At 37.6% G+C, this 15,194-nt stretch overlaps 1 protein-coding gene across 1 annotated transcript in view; it reads right to left on the bottom strand.

Moving 5' to 3' along the window:
• The window catches only part of LOC116521105 (sodium channel protein type 5 subunit alpha-like), a 286,693-nt gene that overhangs the window by 196,063 nt on the left and 75,436 nt on the right, over window positions 1–15,194 (bottom strand). The window contains exon 6 of the mRNA XM_032235761.1: window positions 6,890–6,953. Within this exon, the coding sequence (XP_032091652.1) occupies window positions 6,890–6,953 (64 nt within the window). The remainder of the gene's footprint in view (window positions 1–6,889; window positions 6,954–15,194) is intronic.

Genomic DNA, 15,194 nt, shown 5'->3' with positions numbered 1-15,194 from the left:
CTTATCTCATTTTAAGTGGAAAGGATGACCATAAAGCAGGGGCCACAGCAAAAAGGGGCCACCACTCTGGAAACTGGAGCCCAGATGATGCTCCTTTGATGACAGGACCTGTAACCTGCCCTCCTTGTTGAATCTATTCAGGACTGACCTCATTAAATGGAAACGGAAGAAATTCTACTGAAGCAAAATGGTTAACTGGAGACCTAGTTATTAAATGAAATTGCAAAATACATATATTGTGACAGCCGTCTTCCTACATACATTCTGCTCTACAAGCAAGTGAGATAAACATGGATGATAGGCTAAGAAAGGAAAGGATGGTGAATGACCAGTAAAAAAATGTGGCAGATATCCTAAGCATCTGGATTGGTTTTAATCTCAAAGAAGAAGAACCAGCAAAACTGATTTCATGGCCATTAAGCTAGAGTCATAACACATTGAAATAGGATGAATATTTTTCTGCTCAATTTTGGGTTTAGGTTGTGTTTGTAAGATGAGTTGTGGGCTCACGGAATTTTGGAGGTTCCTTCCTATACCCATTTCCTCCTCTCTTTGCCCCTTCTGGGATCTGCATCTTTGAACTGCTATTTTATTTTCCCACAATGCTCCTGACATAGCATCACTCAGAGCTATGTTGGGAAATTCAAATGGTGCTTTGGGTTCCATCCACCTAGTTCAAGACAGTACTGAAGAAGTCGCTCAGAATGTTAGGAGCCTGATTACAGTTAATCCTGGACTTACAACCACAATTGAGCCCCAAATTTCTATTGCTAAGTGAGACATTGGTTAAATTGAGTTTTGCCTAAGATTATGACCTCTCTTGCCACAGTTGTTAATTGAATCACTGCAGATGTTAAGTTAGTAACATGGTTGTTAAGTAAACCTGGCTTCCCCATTGACTTTGATTGTCAGAAAGTCACAAAGGTGGTGATGTGACACAGTGACACTGCAAGCACCTGAATTTTGATCACATGGTCAGGGAGAGGCTGCAACAGTCATAAGTCACTTTTTTCAGTGCCATTGTAACTTTGAATGGTGACAAAATGAACTGTTGTTAATTTGAGCACTAAATGTACTCTTCCAGAAGACTGTGTATAAAAACTGAATTTGTCCCAAGAATCAAATGTGGTTTCATTCAGCAGCGGCAAAACCACGCAGTTTTGGGATCGTGACTTTAGCCTAACTCAATCTTTCAATCAGAGTCCTGTCTGTAAGTATGCCACTTCCATGTGAAAAGCTTGACATAGGAAATCAGAACAATATCAAGAAGCAGTAAAGTAGGCATTGTTATTCAATATAGCCTTAATCCTTGCCCTAGTGTTAATTGTGCTGGTTGTGTTCAGACAAAAAATAGGAGTTTCCTTTATAATCCTCATGACCACATTTGAGACTCAAACTTCTGTGGCTAAGAAAGACAGTTGTGAAGTGAGTTTACTCCACTCTCTGACATTTCTTGCCACAGTTGTTAAGTGAATCACTAGTTGTTAAGCTAATAAGCCAATCATTAAGTGAATCTGGCTTGCCTTTCCTTGTCATAAGGTCACATGGGATACTGCAACCATCATAAATATGAATCAATTGCCAAGCATCTGAATTTTGATCATGTGACCATAGGGATGCTGCAACAGTTGTATGAAAAATGATGATGAGTCACTTTTGCCAATAGCATTGTAACTTCAAATGGTCACTAAACAAATGGTTGTAAGTTGAGGACTACTTGTTTTCAATATATTCAATGGATGCTGCTTGTAGTTGAGAGGCCAGAAAGCAACCATCAAAATTGGTAGTTGTTCATAGATCGATTCTGCACAATTGTTCTTTTAAAATTATCACTACTTTTGAGACCAACAAGTTCTTCAGAGTTTTCAAATTGTTAAAGCAAGCAAAAAAATAAAATTAATCTCAGCCTACATTTTCTCTACCATTCATGCCCAGATCCCAACAGATAATGGTCCAGAAGGAAAAACTGTGTGACGACATCTATTCTTCCATTCTAAACACATTTTGCTTTTGTCACCAGTCAAAAGAACAATTACCAAATTTTTGTTACTAGCTTTGTTCAAACTCCTAACTAAAATTGCCAAGATCTGTCTTCCAGCCAACTTCTGAATTTAGTCACTATAATCTTAGAAAAATGATTGCATTTGGGGGAAAAAAACATCATCTTTTATATCTCCCCGTTTGTGGTAAACATTTCAGCAATTAAATAAGAAATAATTTATATGCAAAACTTTTTTTGTTACAAAAGTATGGCCACTTTTGCATCGTGTCTAACAGGTGTCCTAAAGTTTGTTTTGCTTTGTTTTTTTAACAAAAATACATTTAGGGATTTTCTAAAGAAAACCCTGGCAACAACAGCCGAAATAGTTCTCCTTTAAAATTGCACTGAAATTCACAGAGAAGTTTCTAAGGCTTCATTCTCTTTCTAAATTACTTGTATTTATAGAGGAGGTAAAACAATGAACTTGGAAACCAAAGGAAGAAAAATGCATCTCCCTATAGAGCATAAAAATTACTTTTGCCTAAATCTATAAATGAAAATTAAAGTTCAAGAAAGAATAAAGGTAATTAAGGTTTCTATAGGAACTAACTATCATTAGGATGCAATTGTCAAAGGTGTTTTGGTACATCTGCCATTTGTTGGGGTGCCTCAATTTCTCTTCTTTGTATTTGCCAAAACAGCATTGGACCAAACTACTAGGAGAAGATTTAAAGTCAACAACATATAAAGTTTCCAGATTCGATGCCCCTCAAGTTTTCTTCCTCCTCCTAGAATGTTTTTGTAAAAAAATAATGTCAGATTTTATGGCAGTACTGGCAGTCCTTGACTTATGACACAACTGTGCCCAAAATTTCTGTGCCTAAGCAAGGCAGTTGCTAAATGAATTGCATCCCATTTTGTGACCTTTTTCCCCACTGCAAATCACTGCAGTTGTTAAGTGAATCAGGAGATAATTAAGCAAGTCAGATTTCCCCCATTGACTTTGCTTGTTGGTAGCTGGATAGGAAAATTACCAACAATGATCACGTGATTCTGGGACAGTGAAGCTATTATAAATACGGGTAACCCTCAACTTAACCACAGTTCATTTAGTGACGGTTCAAAGTTTCAATGGAACTGAAAAAAGTGGCTTATGACTGTTTTCACACTTATGAACTTCGCTGTATCATCCTCATGGTCATGCAATCAAAATTCAGAGGTTTAGCAGCTGATTCATATTTATGACGGTTGCTGATCATGTGATCACCTTTTGCAATTTTCTAATAAGCAAAGTCAGAGGCACAAAAATTGTGTTACCAACTTAACAACTGCAGTGATTCACTTAACAACTGTGGCAAGAAATATTATAAAATGGGGCAAAATTCACTTAATAACTATCTTGCTTTGTAACAGAAAAGTTGAATAGCTGTAAATCAATGACTATCGGTGCTTCCAATTCCTTTAAAACCAGTGTGAAGAGAGAAGAACAAGCCAAATTTCTGCTTCCTGGTAAGGTGGAACAGAAGGTCCTGGGGAGGAAAAGAGCCACAGATGGCTAAGTTAAAGTGGGAGAAAAATTTCAGAAGAAGGGTTAAGGAGAAGAGAGCTTCCATGAGAACAGAGGGCACATTTTTCCATTGTCCCCTTGACCCTGGCAACGTCACAGCCAATTAGCAATCTACTGAAAATGTCTTTTGATAATGCCCAATAGGGATGTGAAACTATTCAGAACTTATGCCAAAAAATATTCTTCAAAATGGTATCGTACAAGTTAGCTGTTTCTTAAAAAAAAAAAAAGCATTTCTTTCTAAGGCTTGCACAATAACTACAGGTAGTTCTCAACTTATCACAACTGAGACTACAGTTTCCATTGTTAAGCGAAGCAGTTGTTAAGTAGATTGTTAAGTAAGTAGTGTCCAATTTTATACTTTTTCTTGCCATGGTTGTTAAGCATTATCACTGCTGTTGTTAAATGGATCAAACATCCAGCATTCCTCATTGACTTTGCTTGGGAAAAGCTAATTGGGAAGATCCCAAATGGCAATCACATGACCCCCTCCCCAGATGTTTCAACCGTCATTAATACATGCAGGTTGCCAAGCGCCTGAATTTAGATTGTGAGCCACAGTGGTGCAGTGGTTAGAATGCAGTACTGCAGGCTACTTCTGCTGCCTGCCAGCTGCCTGCAATTTGGCAGTTCAAATCTCACCAGGCTCAAGATTGCCTTCCATTCTTCTGAGGTGGGTAAAATGAGAACGCAGATTGTTGGGGGCAATAGGCTGACTCTGTATAAACCACTTAGAGAGGGCTGTAAAGCACTGTGAAGCGTTATATAAGTCTTAGTGTTATGTGACAATGGGGGATGGCATTGTAAATGCGAGAACCGTTGCAAGTCACTTTTTTCAGTGCTGTTGTAACTTTGAATGGTACTAAGCAAATGGATGTAAGTCGAGGATTATCTGTAGACAAAAATACATAATTGAGTAATATGTCTATCCTTGCTCCGAAGCACCTTGTAATCTTTCATCAGAACCTCCTTAATTCAAACTCTACACAATGGAGAATCTTTTTATACACCTCACAATAGTTTTATGTCAGCTTTATTTTTTATTTCAAGGCAACTGTGGCATTTAGATTTCCTTAGAAATTCCTTTAAAATTATGCCATGGAAATTCTTTTAAAATTTCATCATAGGCATATTTTTCAGACCTTTAAAATATGCTGCATTTCTTGAAAGCAACAACGCTGGAATTAATCATGCATCATTTCCATTCTTGCTTTTCTCTCATGTCTCAATTTTTTTCTTATGTTCCCTTCTCTTTTCTAGCATTCTCCTTTTTTAATTATTAATTGAATGCCAGGACAAGCACATTCACTAGTTCCTGATGGAGGAGGAAGAGGAGTATAATACTAGGAATACAGACTTTGAAAAAATATTAGCAACTTAACCTGATCTTTTTCTGCACGTAATGTTATTATCATGACTGGATGACCATCTTTGCCATTTGCATTGACCCTTTGAAGTGTGACTGCCATCTAGAGCTGAACTAACAATCATGAACTGCTCCATTGAATTGAAGCAGTCAGAAACACAACAATTAACCATTAGCCTTACTGGACTTCAAATTTTTAAAGTGCTTTCAAATAAGCATACATAATGTTGTACTTTCCAAGGAAATCAATGTAGAAAGTAAGTCTCATTGAACTTAGTGAACTCTATTTCCAAGAAAACAGCCATCAGAGTCTATTGTATTTTATTTACTGAAATTCATGCAGTAAGTTATGCATACATTTAAATTACATTTCAGTGCAATTAAATTCAACTAATTTAGTCTGGATCACCTCAGCTACAATAGTTTGGATCCCACCTAAAATTTCTGAGAACTGGAGAGATCGAGAAACATAATCTATAGGTAGTGCTTGACTTACAACCATTGGTTTAGTACAGGGGTGAAATGCTAGCGGTTCGGGCCGGTTTGCCTGATGCGGTACTAAAAAATGCTACTGGTTCACAGAACCAGTAGTAGAAAATGCTAACAAAAGGTTTTTTTTAAAGTTCCAACAATCACACGTCACACAGCTGATCTTCAAAACTTTTTAAAAAACTTTTTAAACATTTTTTTTTACTACAGGTTCTCCGGAAACACGGGGTGGGGGTAGGCAAAGCCTGCTAGGCCAAAAATGGGGGTGGGGGTCATTTTTGCTCCCAGCAGGCTTTCCTGAAGCCTGATAGGCCAAACACGGAGGGGGGGGGATGGAGGGTGCTGAGAAAGAGAGAGGGGGGAAAGGGGGGGAGGGAAAAAGGAGATGAAGGAAGGACTACAAACCTGGCACTAGATGCAGCTTCAGAGGATAATCCAGGGCTGGAAGGGACTTGGAGGTCATCTAGTCCAACCCTGCTCCAGCAGGACATTGTTAAAGTGAGTTTCTGTCTTTTGATCCCCCAGTCGCATGACCCCACCAAGCCACATAACCGGTGGTAAAAAAATATTGATTTCATCCCTGGTTTAGTGACTGTTTGAATGTTACAACAACTCTCAAAAAAGTGACTTATGGCTGTTTTTCACACTTAATGAGCATTGCAGCATCCTCAGGGTCACATAATCAAAGGATGCTTGTCAATTGATTCATATTTATGATGTTTGTAGTGTCTCAACTTTGTGTGACCACATTTTACAATCTTCGCACAAGTGAAGTCAATGGGAAAGCCAGATTATCTTAACAACCATGTTACTAACTTAAGTACTGCAATGATTCACTTAACAACTGTGGCAAGAAAGTTCGTAAAGAGGGGCAAAACTCACTTAACTATCTTGATTAGTAATGGAAATTTTGTGCTTAATTGTGGTCGTAAGTCAAGGACTACTTGTAATCAGACCCATCTCCCCTCTCTATGGTCTTTGCTCCTTTTCTTTCCATCATGGTTAAACGCATTTTATCAGAATTTTTACATTGTGAGGTTCTTATTTAATGTGTTAACATTTTAATATTTAACATGGTATTTTAACTATATGACTCTTAGAGTCGCCTTGGCAAAATGGGTAGCATAGAAGTCTAAGAATAAATAAAAAATAAATAAATAAAATATCTAACCAAGTTTCCAAAGACCGGTTATAAAATACCCAGGAACTTTTTAAATTTATTTTAGAAACTTATTCTATGCAAAAATACCAACAAAGAAGTTATCAAATAAATCTGTAAAGGGCTAGGGGAGAAGTGAGATCACACATATTGAGATATCACTGTCCAAATAAATAGAATTATATAATTTACATTATTTGCACAATGACATGGCAACATATATGACATAATCGTGGTTTCTGCACTATATTACAGAAACTAAGAAGATCTAGTTATAACAACAGAGGTTTGTCATTCTTTTTCAAAATATGATCAAATCAAACTCACCCAGCATCTGTGCTGTTGCCGCACAGTAATGGTTCTGTTGTGCCCTCTTTAATGAAGTAGTTTTCTGTAACAGAAATGCAGCAATCAATACGTGTTTTTAATTTACAAAAGGTGCAAGCTGAAAAAATGTGACCCCCTTTATCAGTCTAAATAAGGAAGTGTTCAAAACTGCCTGGATGCATGATATTTTGGCACATCAAGAGTTGTGTCTAAGCTAGAATTCATCCTTCCTTATATGCTTTTTTTTCTACATCTGGATAGATACCCGGTTGATACTATCTGGACACTGGGACAGGAGGCCACCAGGAGAGTCTAGACTATTTAGGATGTATCAGGGGTGCATTCATGTAGCATCAGGATCGAAAAACAACATGGAGTATATTTATATACAGTAACTTAACATTTATGCATATAGTAATAGGCAAAAATAAATATGACATATACTGGAAAGGATTATGGGTATTGAATAGTCCTTGATTTATAACAGTTTGCTTAGTGGCTGTTCTAAGTTACAATGGCACTGAAAAAAGTAACTTATGACATTTTTCACACTTATCACTGCTGCAGCACCCACATGGTTATGTAATCAAAAGTCAGATGCTTGGCCACTGATTCATATTTATGATGGGTCATTTGATCCCCTTTTGTGACTTTCTGTCAAGCAGAGTGAATGGGGGAAGCCATATTCACTTAACAAATGTGTTATTAACTTAACAACTGCAGTGATTCAACAATTTAACAATTGTGGCAAGAAAGGTTGTAAAAATGTTGGCAAAACTGTCTCCATTAGCAACATAAATTTTGGGCTAAATTGTGGCCGTAAGTTGAGGACCATCTATAAACAAACGACTGGGATAAAAGAGATCTTGGCTTGACCCAGTCAGGCTATTCTTGTGGTCCTACCGATCCATTAGAGAAGTCTGTGGCCTCACCCTGGAATCGGAAAGGATGAGATTAAGATTACCTACCTCTCCTTTCCCCTTAGCTGACACCGCCATCCCCATTGTGGCTGGGGAATTATGGGAATTGGGTCTTAAAGTTGCCAAGTGCGGAGATTCCTGGACTAGACCACTAAAGGGAGAGATCCAGGAACTCTTTGTATTTTGGATTCTACTTTCCTTTTTAGTTTTTTTTTTTTTTTTTTTTTTTACTTTATTTGTTTTTTTTTTTTTTTTTTTTTTTTTTATGAGAACTTTTTTATTTTTCTTTAAAAAAAAACAAACAAACACAAATATGTCATCATTTGTCAATCATTAAGACATTGAAATACAATTTTTTTTGTTGGGTGTACCCCTCCCTCCCTCCACCCCCCCATCCCCCCTCCTCCTTCCCCCCCCCGACTTCCCAGAACCCGTACACGGTATGGATTTTTAACTAACACAGTCTAAAATCTATTGAGAAAAAAGAAATAAAGAAATTAATGACATTCTAGATTGAACTTAGCTTCTTCTTACTGAACTAACTTTTAACAGTTTAAATCATTTCTGATCTTAAGCATAGGCTAACTGGAATTTCTTAGTCCCGTATTTATTTTGTATATAGTCAATCCATTTTTTCCAGTCTCGTTTATATCTCTCATTTGAATGATCTTTGAGATATGCCGATATTTTAGCCATTTCAGCTAAGTTTGTTACTTTCAATGTCCATTCTTGGATTGTAGGCAAGTCTTCCTTCTTCCAATATTGCGCCACCAACAGTCTTGCTGCAGTTATCAGGTGCAGAATCAAATTGGTCTCTACCACTGTAAAATCAGTACATATACCTAGTAAAAATAACTGAGGAATAAACTTTATCCTTTTTTTAAAAACATTTTGCATGACCCACCATATTTTTATCCAAAATGCCTTAACCTTTTGGCAGGTCCACCATATATGATAATATGTAGCATCGAGAGAACCACACCTCCAACATTTAGGCTGTACATTCGGATACATAGCAGCCAACTTTTTAGGATCTAAATGCCATCTATAAAACATCTTGTAAAAATTTTCTCTCAGATTTTGAGCTTGTGTAAATTTCACATTTCTTACCCAAATTCTTTCCCATGTATCCAACATTATTGGTTCCTCAATATTTTGAGCCCATTTTATCATACAATCTTTAATAAAAATCTCGGGCTTTCCATACAGAGTTGAGGCGGTACCTTTGCTTATCAAATGTAAATATGATGCCAAATGGTGCATCCCATCTATACTGTATCTGACGATTTCTGAGTTCTTCGACCAAAAAAGCGTAGTCTCTTCTGGCTCTTAACATTTGAGGTGGTATCTCTTTCAAAACAGCCAGGTCTTGACCGCCAATTTGAAGCTTAGTGTTATAAGACGCTTGCAGTACCATATTTCTGAACTCTCTTGTAGTAAAATATATAACGATGTCTCGAGGAAGCTGCTTCTGCTTTGCCAGCCAGGAGTTAACGCGGTAAGCTTTGTCAATTTGCCAGCCTTGGTTGGTCCCTGGTCTTCCCATCAGGCGGTCAAAAGCTTCCGATAGGATCTGTTTCAGGTTCTCCTGTTTCTCCTCACGCAGCCCCCTTACTCTTAATGCGAACTCCATTTGTCGGTACTGTATCATAATAATTTCTTTTTCAGCATTTTCCACTTTTTGTTCCACCACCTCTGTTTTCAATGTCAAGTTAGCATTGGCATCATTAAGAACCTCTAGAGTATCTTCCACTCCAGAAATATGTTCTGTTAATACAGTTACAAGACTCAGCATGTCGTCTCTAATTTTATCAACCTTAGCCTCAAATTTCTCATACAACTCCTGTTTAAGTCCTTTTATTTCACTTTTAATTTCACTTTTAATTTCTTCTTTCATTTCTTTTATTTCCTCTTTTCTCTCCTCTCTATTATCTCTAAATTTATCTTCCATTTTAATTGTCTGTGCATTAAAAGCCTCGCTTAGATTACTCAGAAAAAATTCTTTCGTTAACACATCCCCAGCAGGGGGCGTAGGAAGCGGAGGCTGCAGCTTTGTACCAGGCACTGAGGTTGTGCCCCTGGAAGTAGAGGGTGACGACTTCAAGTTAATATTTGGTTTTGAGGCCATTTCAAAATTTGTCTGCCTGCAGTTAATAAAACTCTAATGCCTAGATATGCAGCTTTAAGTAAAGAGGCTTTTATTTTGAAATTTAAGGCTTGGCAAAAGTTTCAGTGAGTAAACATTGTAACAAGACCGTTCAACAGATTCATCACCATTTAACTTCCAAATAAGCAAAGTTAATGAAGGAGTAAAATTCTTCTATTGTGAAACCAAAACATGTGATAAGCTATCTCTTTTGTTTTGAATTCTTTTGAAGTCTTGTGAGAATTAGCAAAAAGTGTTCGTTATTACCGGAGAAACCAGCCTGCTCGGCGCCATTTTAAAAGCCTCTGAGTAAATAATTTTTCGGAGGAGAAAAAGAGAAGAAGCTAAAATGTTGATAAGCAATTATTGTCCTCGCAGTAAACGGATTCAGCTCGTGATAAGATTAAATCAAACAAAACTTAGAGCAGAGTGGGAGAGACCTACTTTGTCCTGCACAAGGCAGTTTGAAATTCCCAGCACGGACAGCCGTTCTGCCTTGGGCTAGCCCCCCTTTCCTTGCAAGCACAAAAGCTGCAAAAATCGAAGAGCATTTGCCAGCAAAACAGTTTCTTCTTTCCCTCTTGCCTGAAGGATAAGAAAACCTGATAAGACGTCAGATGGAAGATCCTCTAATCAGGTACGTAGCCAGGAATTCGGAGGCAGCTGATTTTTTGCTGCTTCCACCAGTAAGCTCCTCCCAGGAAGTCCCGGATTCTACTTTCCTACACAGCAGGAAGTTCTGCTAAACTTGGCTACCTCAGCTTAGAATAACCAAAGAATGTCTGAAGCATTTATTATGCCCAGAAATGATGCACTGTTTTTGCAGTCGATAAGTAGCCACTTTTCTTTCAAGCATTCTTCCCGTCCATTTTTTTCCCTTTCCTCACGTTGGGTGTGATGGTGTTGAGTAGAACTTAGCTATCTCTGGATGTGACAAGGTGCTTATAAAGCAAAACAGCATGACTCTGGCAGAAAGGAATGTGCAAGGAGCCATCTCATGCCTCTACAGGATAGATAAAAGATAAAAAAAGCAATGCCAGCTATCTTTTCATGCTCGCCCCATTCAGCAAGCCTGTGCAAGGTAAAATCACTACAGCATAGGTGACAGAAAGAGAAGGGTGTTGGAGGCACTCTTTATAGGCTGATTAAGGGGTGAGCTGAAACATGCAGCAATAAAAGAAATGCTAATTTTTAAAATAATGTAAGAAAATGCTTATAAGGCATAACTACAATATCTGTGACAGGATTACAGAATTTGCAGTATCATTTTAAGAACTTTCAGAATTTCTGAGAATGGCTGTCAATAGTGCACGCCATAATTTATGTTGTGTACAGTAGTTTCCTCCAATTTCTATAGTTCTTTCTGTACTATGACTGCTATGTCATATTTTTATCTGAAAATAGAAAGTTAACTCAGAAGGTTTTTCTCCCCCCGAGCTTGCCAAAACTGGGAGGGGGAGGGAATGGCATCTGAATCTGCAGATTGATATCCAGGAGAAACCACTGGAAGAATCTACCTCTTCATTCTCCCCATGAATAAACCAGGTATAGGATTGTAGCAATAGACCTAAAGTTGAATATACCATTTCACAGTGTTTTTGCAGCTCTCTCTAAACTGTTTAGAGAGTCAGCATATTACCCCCAACAATCTGGGTCTTCATTTTACCAACCTTGGAAGGATGGAAGGCTGAATCAACCTTGAGCAGGTCAAGGTTTGAACACCTGGCAGTTGGCAGAGTCAGCCTGCAATACTGCATTCTAACCACTGCACCATCACAGCTCAATGATGCAGAATAGAATTAGATGTTCAGTTGCCCACCCAGGAACTGGTTTACGTCTTCTGAATCACATGCAACAAGCTCTTTGCATGTGATAAAGCAAAATCTTAGAGACTGGGCTATGTTGAACTCAGGGCTATTAGGTGCTAATTTTTTACTGGCATAGATTTGATTTTTTATTAATGCCCCATATCTATCCATGAACATCCCTCCTCCCTAAAAGCAGAAAGCCTTCTCAGGAGTAATGTATATTTTGTTATAGATCAGCTTAACAGTCAAAAGAGAATTTATCGGTAAGTAAAGTTAGTTTCTTTTAATGAATTTTCTAGCCTAGTCAGGTCAAAGTCAGTCAAAACTTTCACAGGATTTCATAAATTCTGTCCTGAATTTCTAGTCATGAAGCTAGAACATGGAAACTATTCTGCAAAGCCATTTTGCATTCTACAGAAGCAATTATAGCCCAAGATACCTGCCCTCCTTTAAAGTAATCCCTAAAATCCTATTCCAAAGGGCAAAAGAAACACAGTGAATTTACAGGGATTGCAGCCAAGGCGTGAAAAAATAGGAGCCTGTGAGCGCTGAAAAATATTACCAGCCTAGCATGCTATTTCAGCAAGATAGTTTGTAAGATATCCTCTGACCTCCTTCCACATTTCAAATTTTCTGAAAACTACCAACTTTTCCATGGCTATTATCCAAAATCAGCTTCCCACAGATCAATAAGCATCCACTCCTTTGGGCAGGTAAGTGGACCTTATCTCTTGCAGGTACTAACTCTGGGGTTGCGAATAAGTAGGTTTGAAAGTCAGTCTTTCAAACCTACAAAGGATCCTTAATTATCACAGTCTTTGTTTTATGATGCAATTGTTATGTGGGGCCTTGGTTATTTTTGTTCCTTGCATTATTTTGGGACTCTTGTTCAAGAGTTACTAGGTGTCAAAATATGCAGGAATGTTTATGCCACTAAAAACATGGATAAGTATGCTGCTAACGGTTGACATATTGGTTTCCAGCAAATTAGTAAATGTCCACAGATTTATGTGGGTAATTTGCAAGATAACAATCTTCAGGCAAAAAATGCTAATAGGCTATTTATTTATTTATTTATTTAAAGTAGCATGGTGGCACTCGGTTCCCACTTGGAAAATTGAGAGTTCAATCCTATGCAGTGGATTTCACAGCAGAGAAAATATCTGCTGTGAACTCCATGTAGGAGTCAGGAAGGATATCCAGCCAGTAAATGCTCATCTCCATCTAGTCACTCTATCCTGAATAAAAGGATTAGAGGGTTTAAAAGGGAGTTTGTTTGTTTGTTTATTAAACTTATATGCCACCCATTTCACATAGAGGTGACTTTAAGCAGTTCTATATTCCTCCCCCACAATATCTGTATCACTGCAGGTAGTTCTCAGATTACAACTATTTATTTAGTGACTACTTGAAGTTATGATGATACTGAAAAACATGACTTACAATATAAACCATTTTCACACTTATGACCATTGCAGCATCCCCATGGTCATATAATCAAAATTCGGATGGTTGGCAATTGGCATGTATTTATGATAGTTGCAATGTCACTGTGTCACATGATCACATTTTGCGACCTTCTGACAAGCAAAGTTAATTGGGAAGCCAGATTCACTTAACAACTGTATTACTAATTTAGCAACTACAGTAATTCACTTAACAACTGGAGCAAGAAAAGACATGAAATGGAACAAAACTCACTTAACAAACTTAGCAACAGAAATTTTGGTCTCATGTGTGGTCACAAGTCAAGGACTATCTATATAAAATAGTAGGTAACTATATATAATCTGTGAAATTGGTTCCATTAGTAGCATGTAGGAATAGTCTAGATGGTATAGGCTGTCATTAAAACATTAACTAACTCTTCAAATTAAGAATATTGTATTCTTAAAGAATGCTTTAAGAATACAATAAATATGTCTTAAACAATCATAGTCATTTTTCAGGCTCATAGATTAGTGAAGAACCACTAATTTTGTAATGAAAACAGACCTTGTAATTATGTGAGATCCAAAACAGATGCTTTTAGATTATTCTCAAAAATGTCCAGCTTTATAAATGGATTGAGCAAGTGTTACACACACACACACACACACACACACACACACACACACACACAGACACACAAAAATCTCCTTAATTTGTTTCAAAAAAGAAGGCTGAGCTGCAAATTTTCTTATTGCTATTTACTTCTTAAAATTCTAGGGTGACTCATAATTTTTAAATGGCACTTTATTATTAAATGTACTGTTAATATCTCCATCAAGATATATTTCCTCTGCCAAATCCTAGGGTTCTTTCCTAGAAACTATCTATTTTCCTAGAAAGACACATTAAAAAATAATATACGGGGGGCTTTTTTTTCTGATCAGCAAAATATTCTTCCACTGTTACACATTTGCCATAAACATACATAATTCATCAGTTTCATGGAGAAGTGAAGTTACATATTATCTGATTTTAATACAGTTTATTAGAATCTGTACGTTTGCAATAGTCAGATGGTCATCAAAATCCTCACATCATAATTCCTAATGCTCTAAAGTAAAACTCTCTGCTCCAGCGACCATAAACCTGAATCTCCATCATTCACCATCAATGACCACAGGAAGTCCTCAACACAGCCACAATTGGGCCCAAAATTTCTGTTGCTAAGCGAAACATTTGTTATGTAAATTTTGCCCAATTTTACAACCTTTCTTGTTAAGTGAATCACTACAGTTGTTAAGTTAGTAACATGGTTGTTAAGTGAATCTAGCTTCCCCATTGACTTTGCTTGTCAAAAGGTGCAAAATGGGAATCACACAACCCCCAGGGACATGCAACCATTATAAATGTGGGTCGGTTGTCAAACATTTAAATTCAAGTGATCATGGGGATCATGCTACAATTGTTGTGTGAAAAATGGTCATAAGACACTATTTCCAGTGCCACTGTAACTTTCACTGGTCATTAAACAAACTGTTGTAAGTCAAGGATTACCTGTATTGGCCTGTTCTGACCTAGGCTTCCCCAAGAGCTTGAAAAATCTCCTTGTCCCAACAAAAAATCCTTTTATTAATTTACTGTGAATTTTGCTCATTCACATCCAGCAAAGTCTTTCAAGGGAAGATTTACAGTCACAGACCTTATCTGGCTTGGAGAGCTATCAGGCCCATATCTGCAAAACTTGGCAAGGAGTCTCGGAGAGTCACAAACCAATTAAGCAAACTAATTGTCTCCTGCAAACTCTACTCCCCTTTCGCTCCTCTTTTATTCCCTATGGGAGGGGCCATTCATCGTTCACCTCTGGCCTTACTCCCAAGTTGACCCCTGTTCCTTAGCTCTTCCCTTTGTCTGGTAACTCTGCACATATGCACATTGGGACAGGCTCCAGCTGTTCATCTGCCTCACTGATTTCTAACTCTGATAACTGGCATACGGCTCTG

The sequence above is a fragment of the Thamnophis elegans genome, chromosome Z, assembly GCF_009769535.1.
Source record: "Thamnophis elegans isolate rThaEle1 chromosome Z, rThaEle1.pri, whole genome shotgun sequence".
NCBI classification, from domain to species: domain Eukaryota; kingdom Metazoa; phylum Chordata; class Lepidosauria; order Squamata; family Colubridae; genus Thamnophis; species Thamnophis elegans.
The sequence above is the reverse complement of the archived record's forward strand: the minus strand, read 5'-3'. Positions and strand labels throughout refer to the sequence as shown.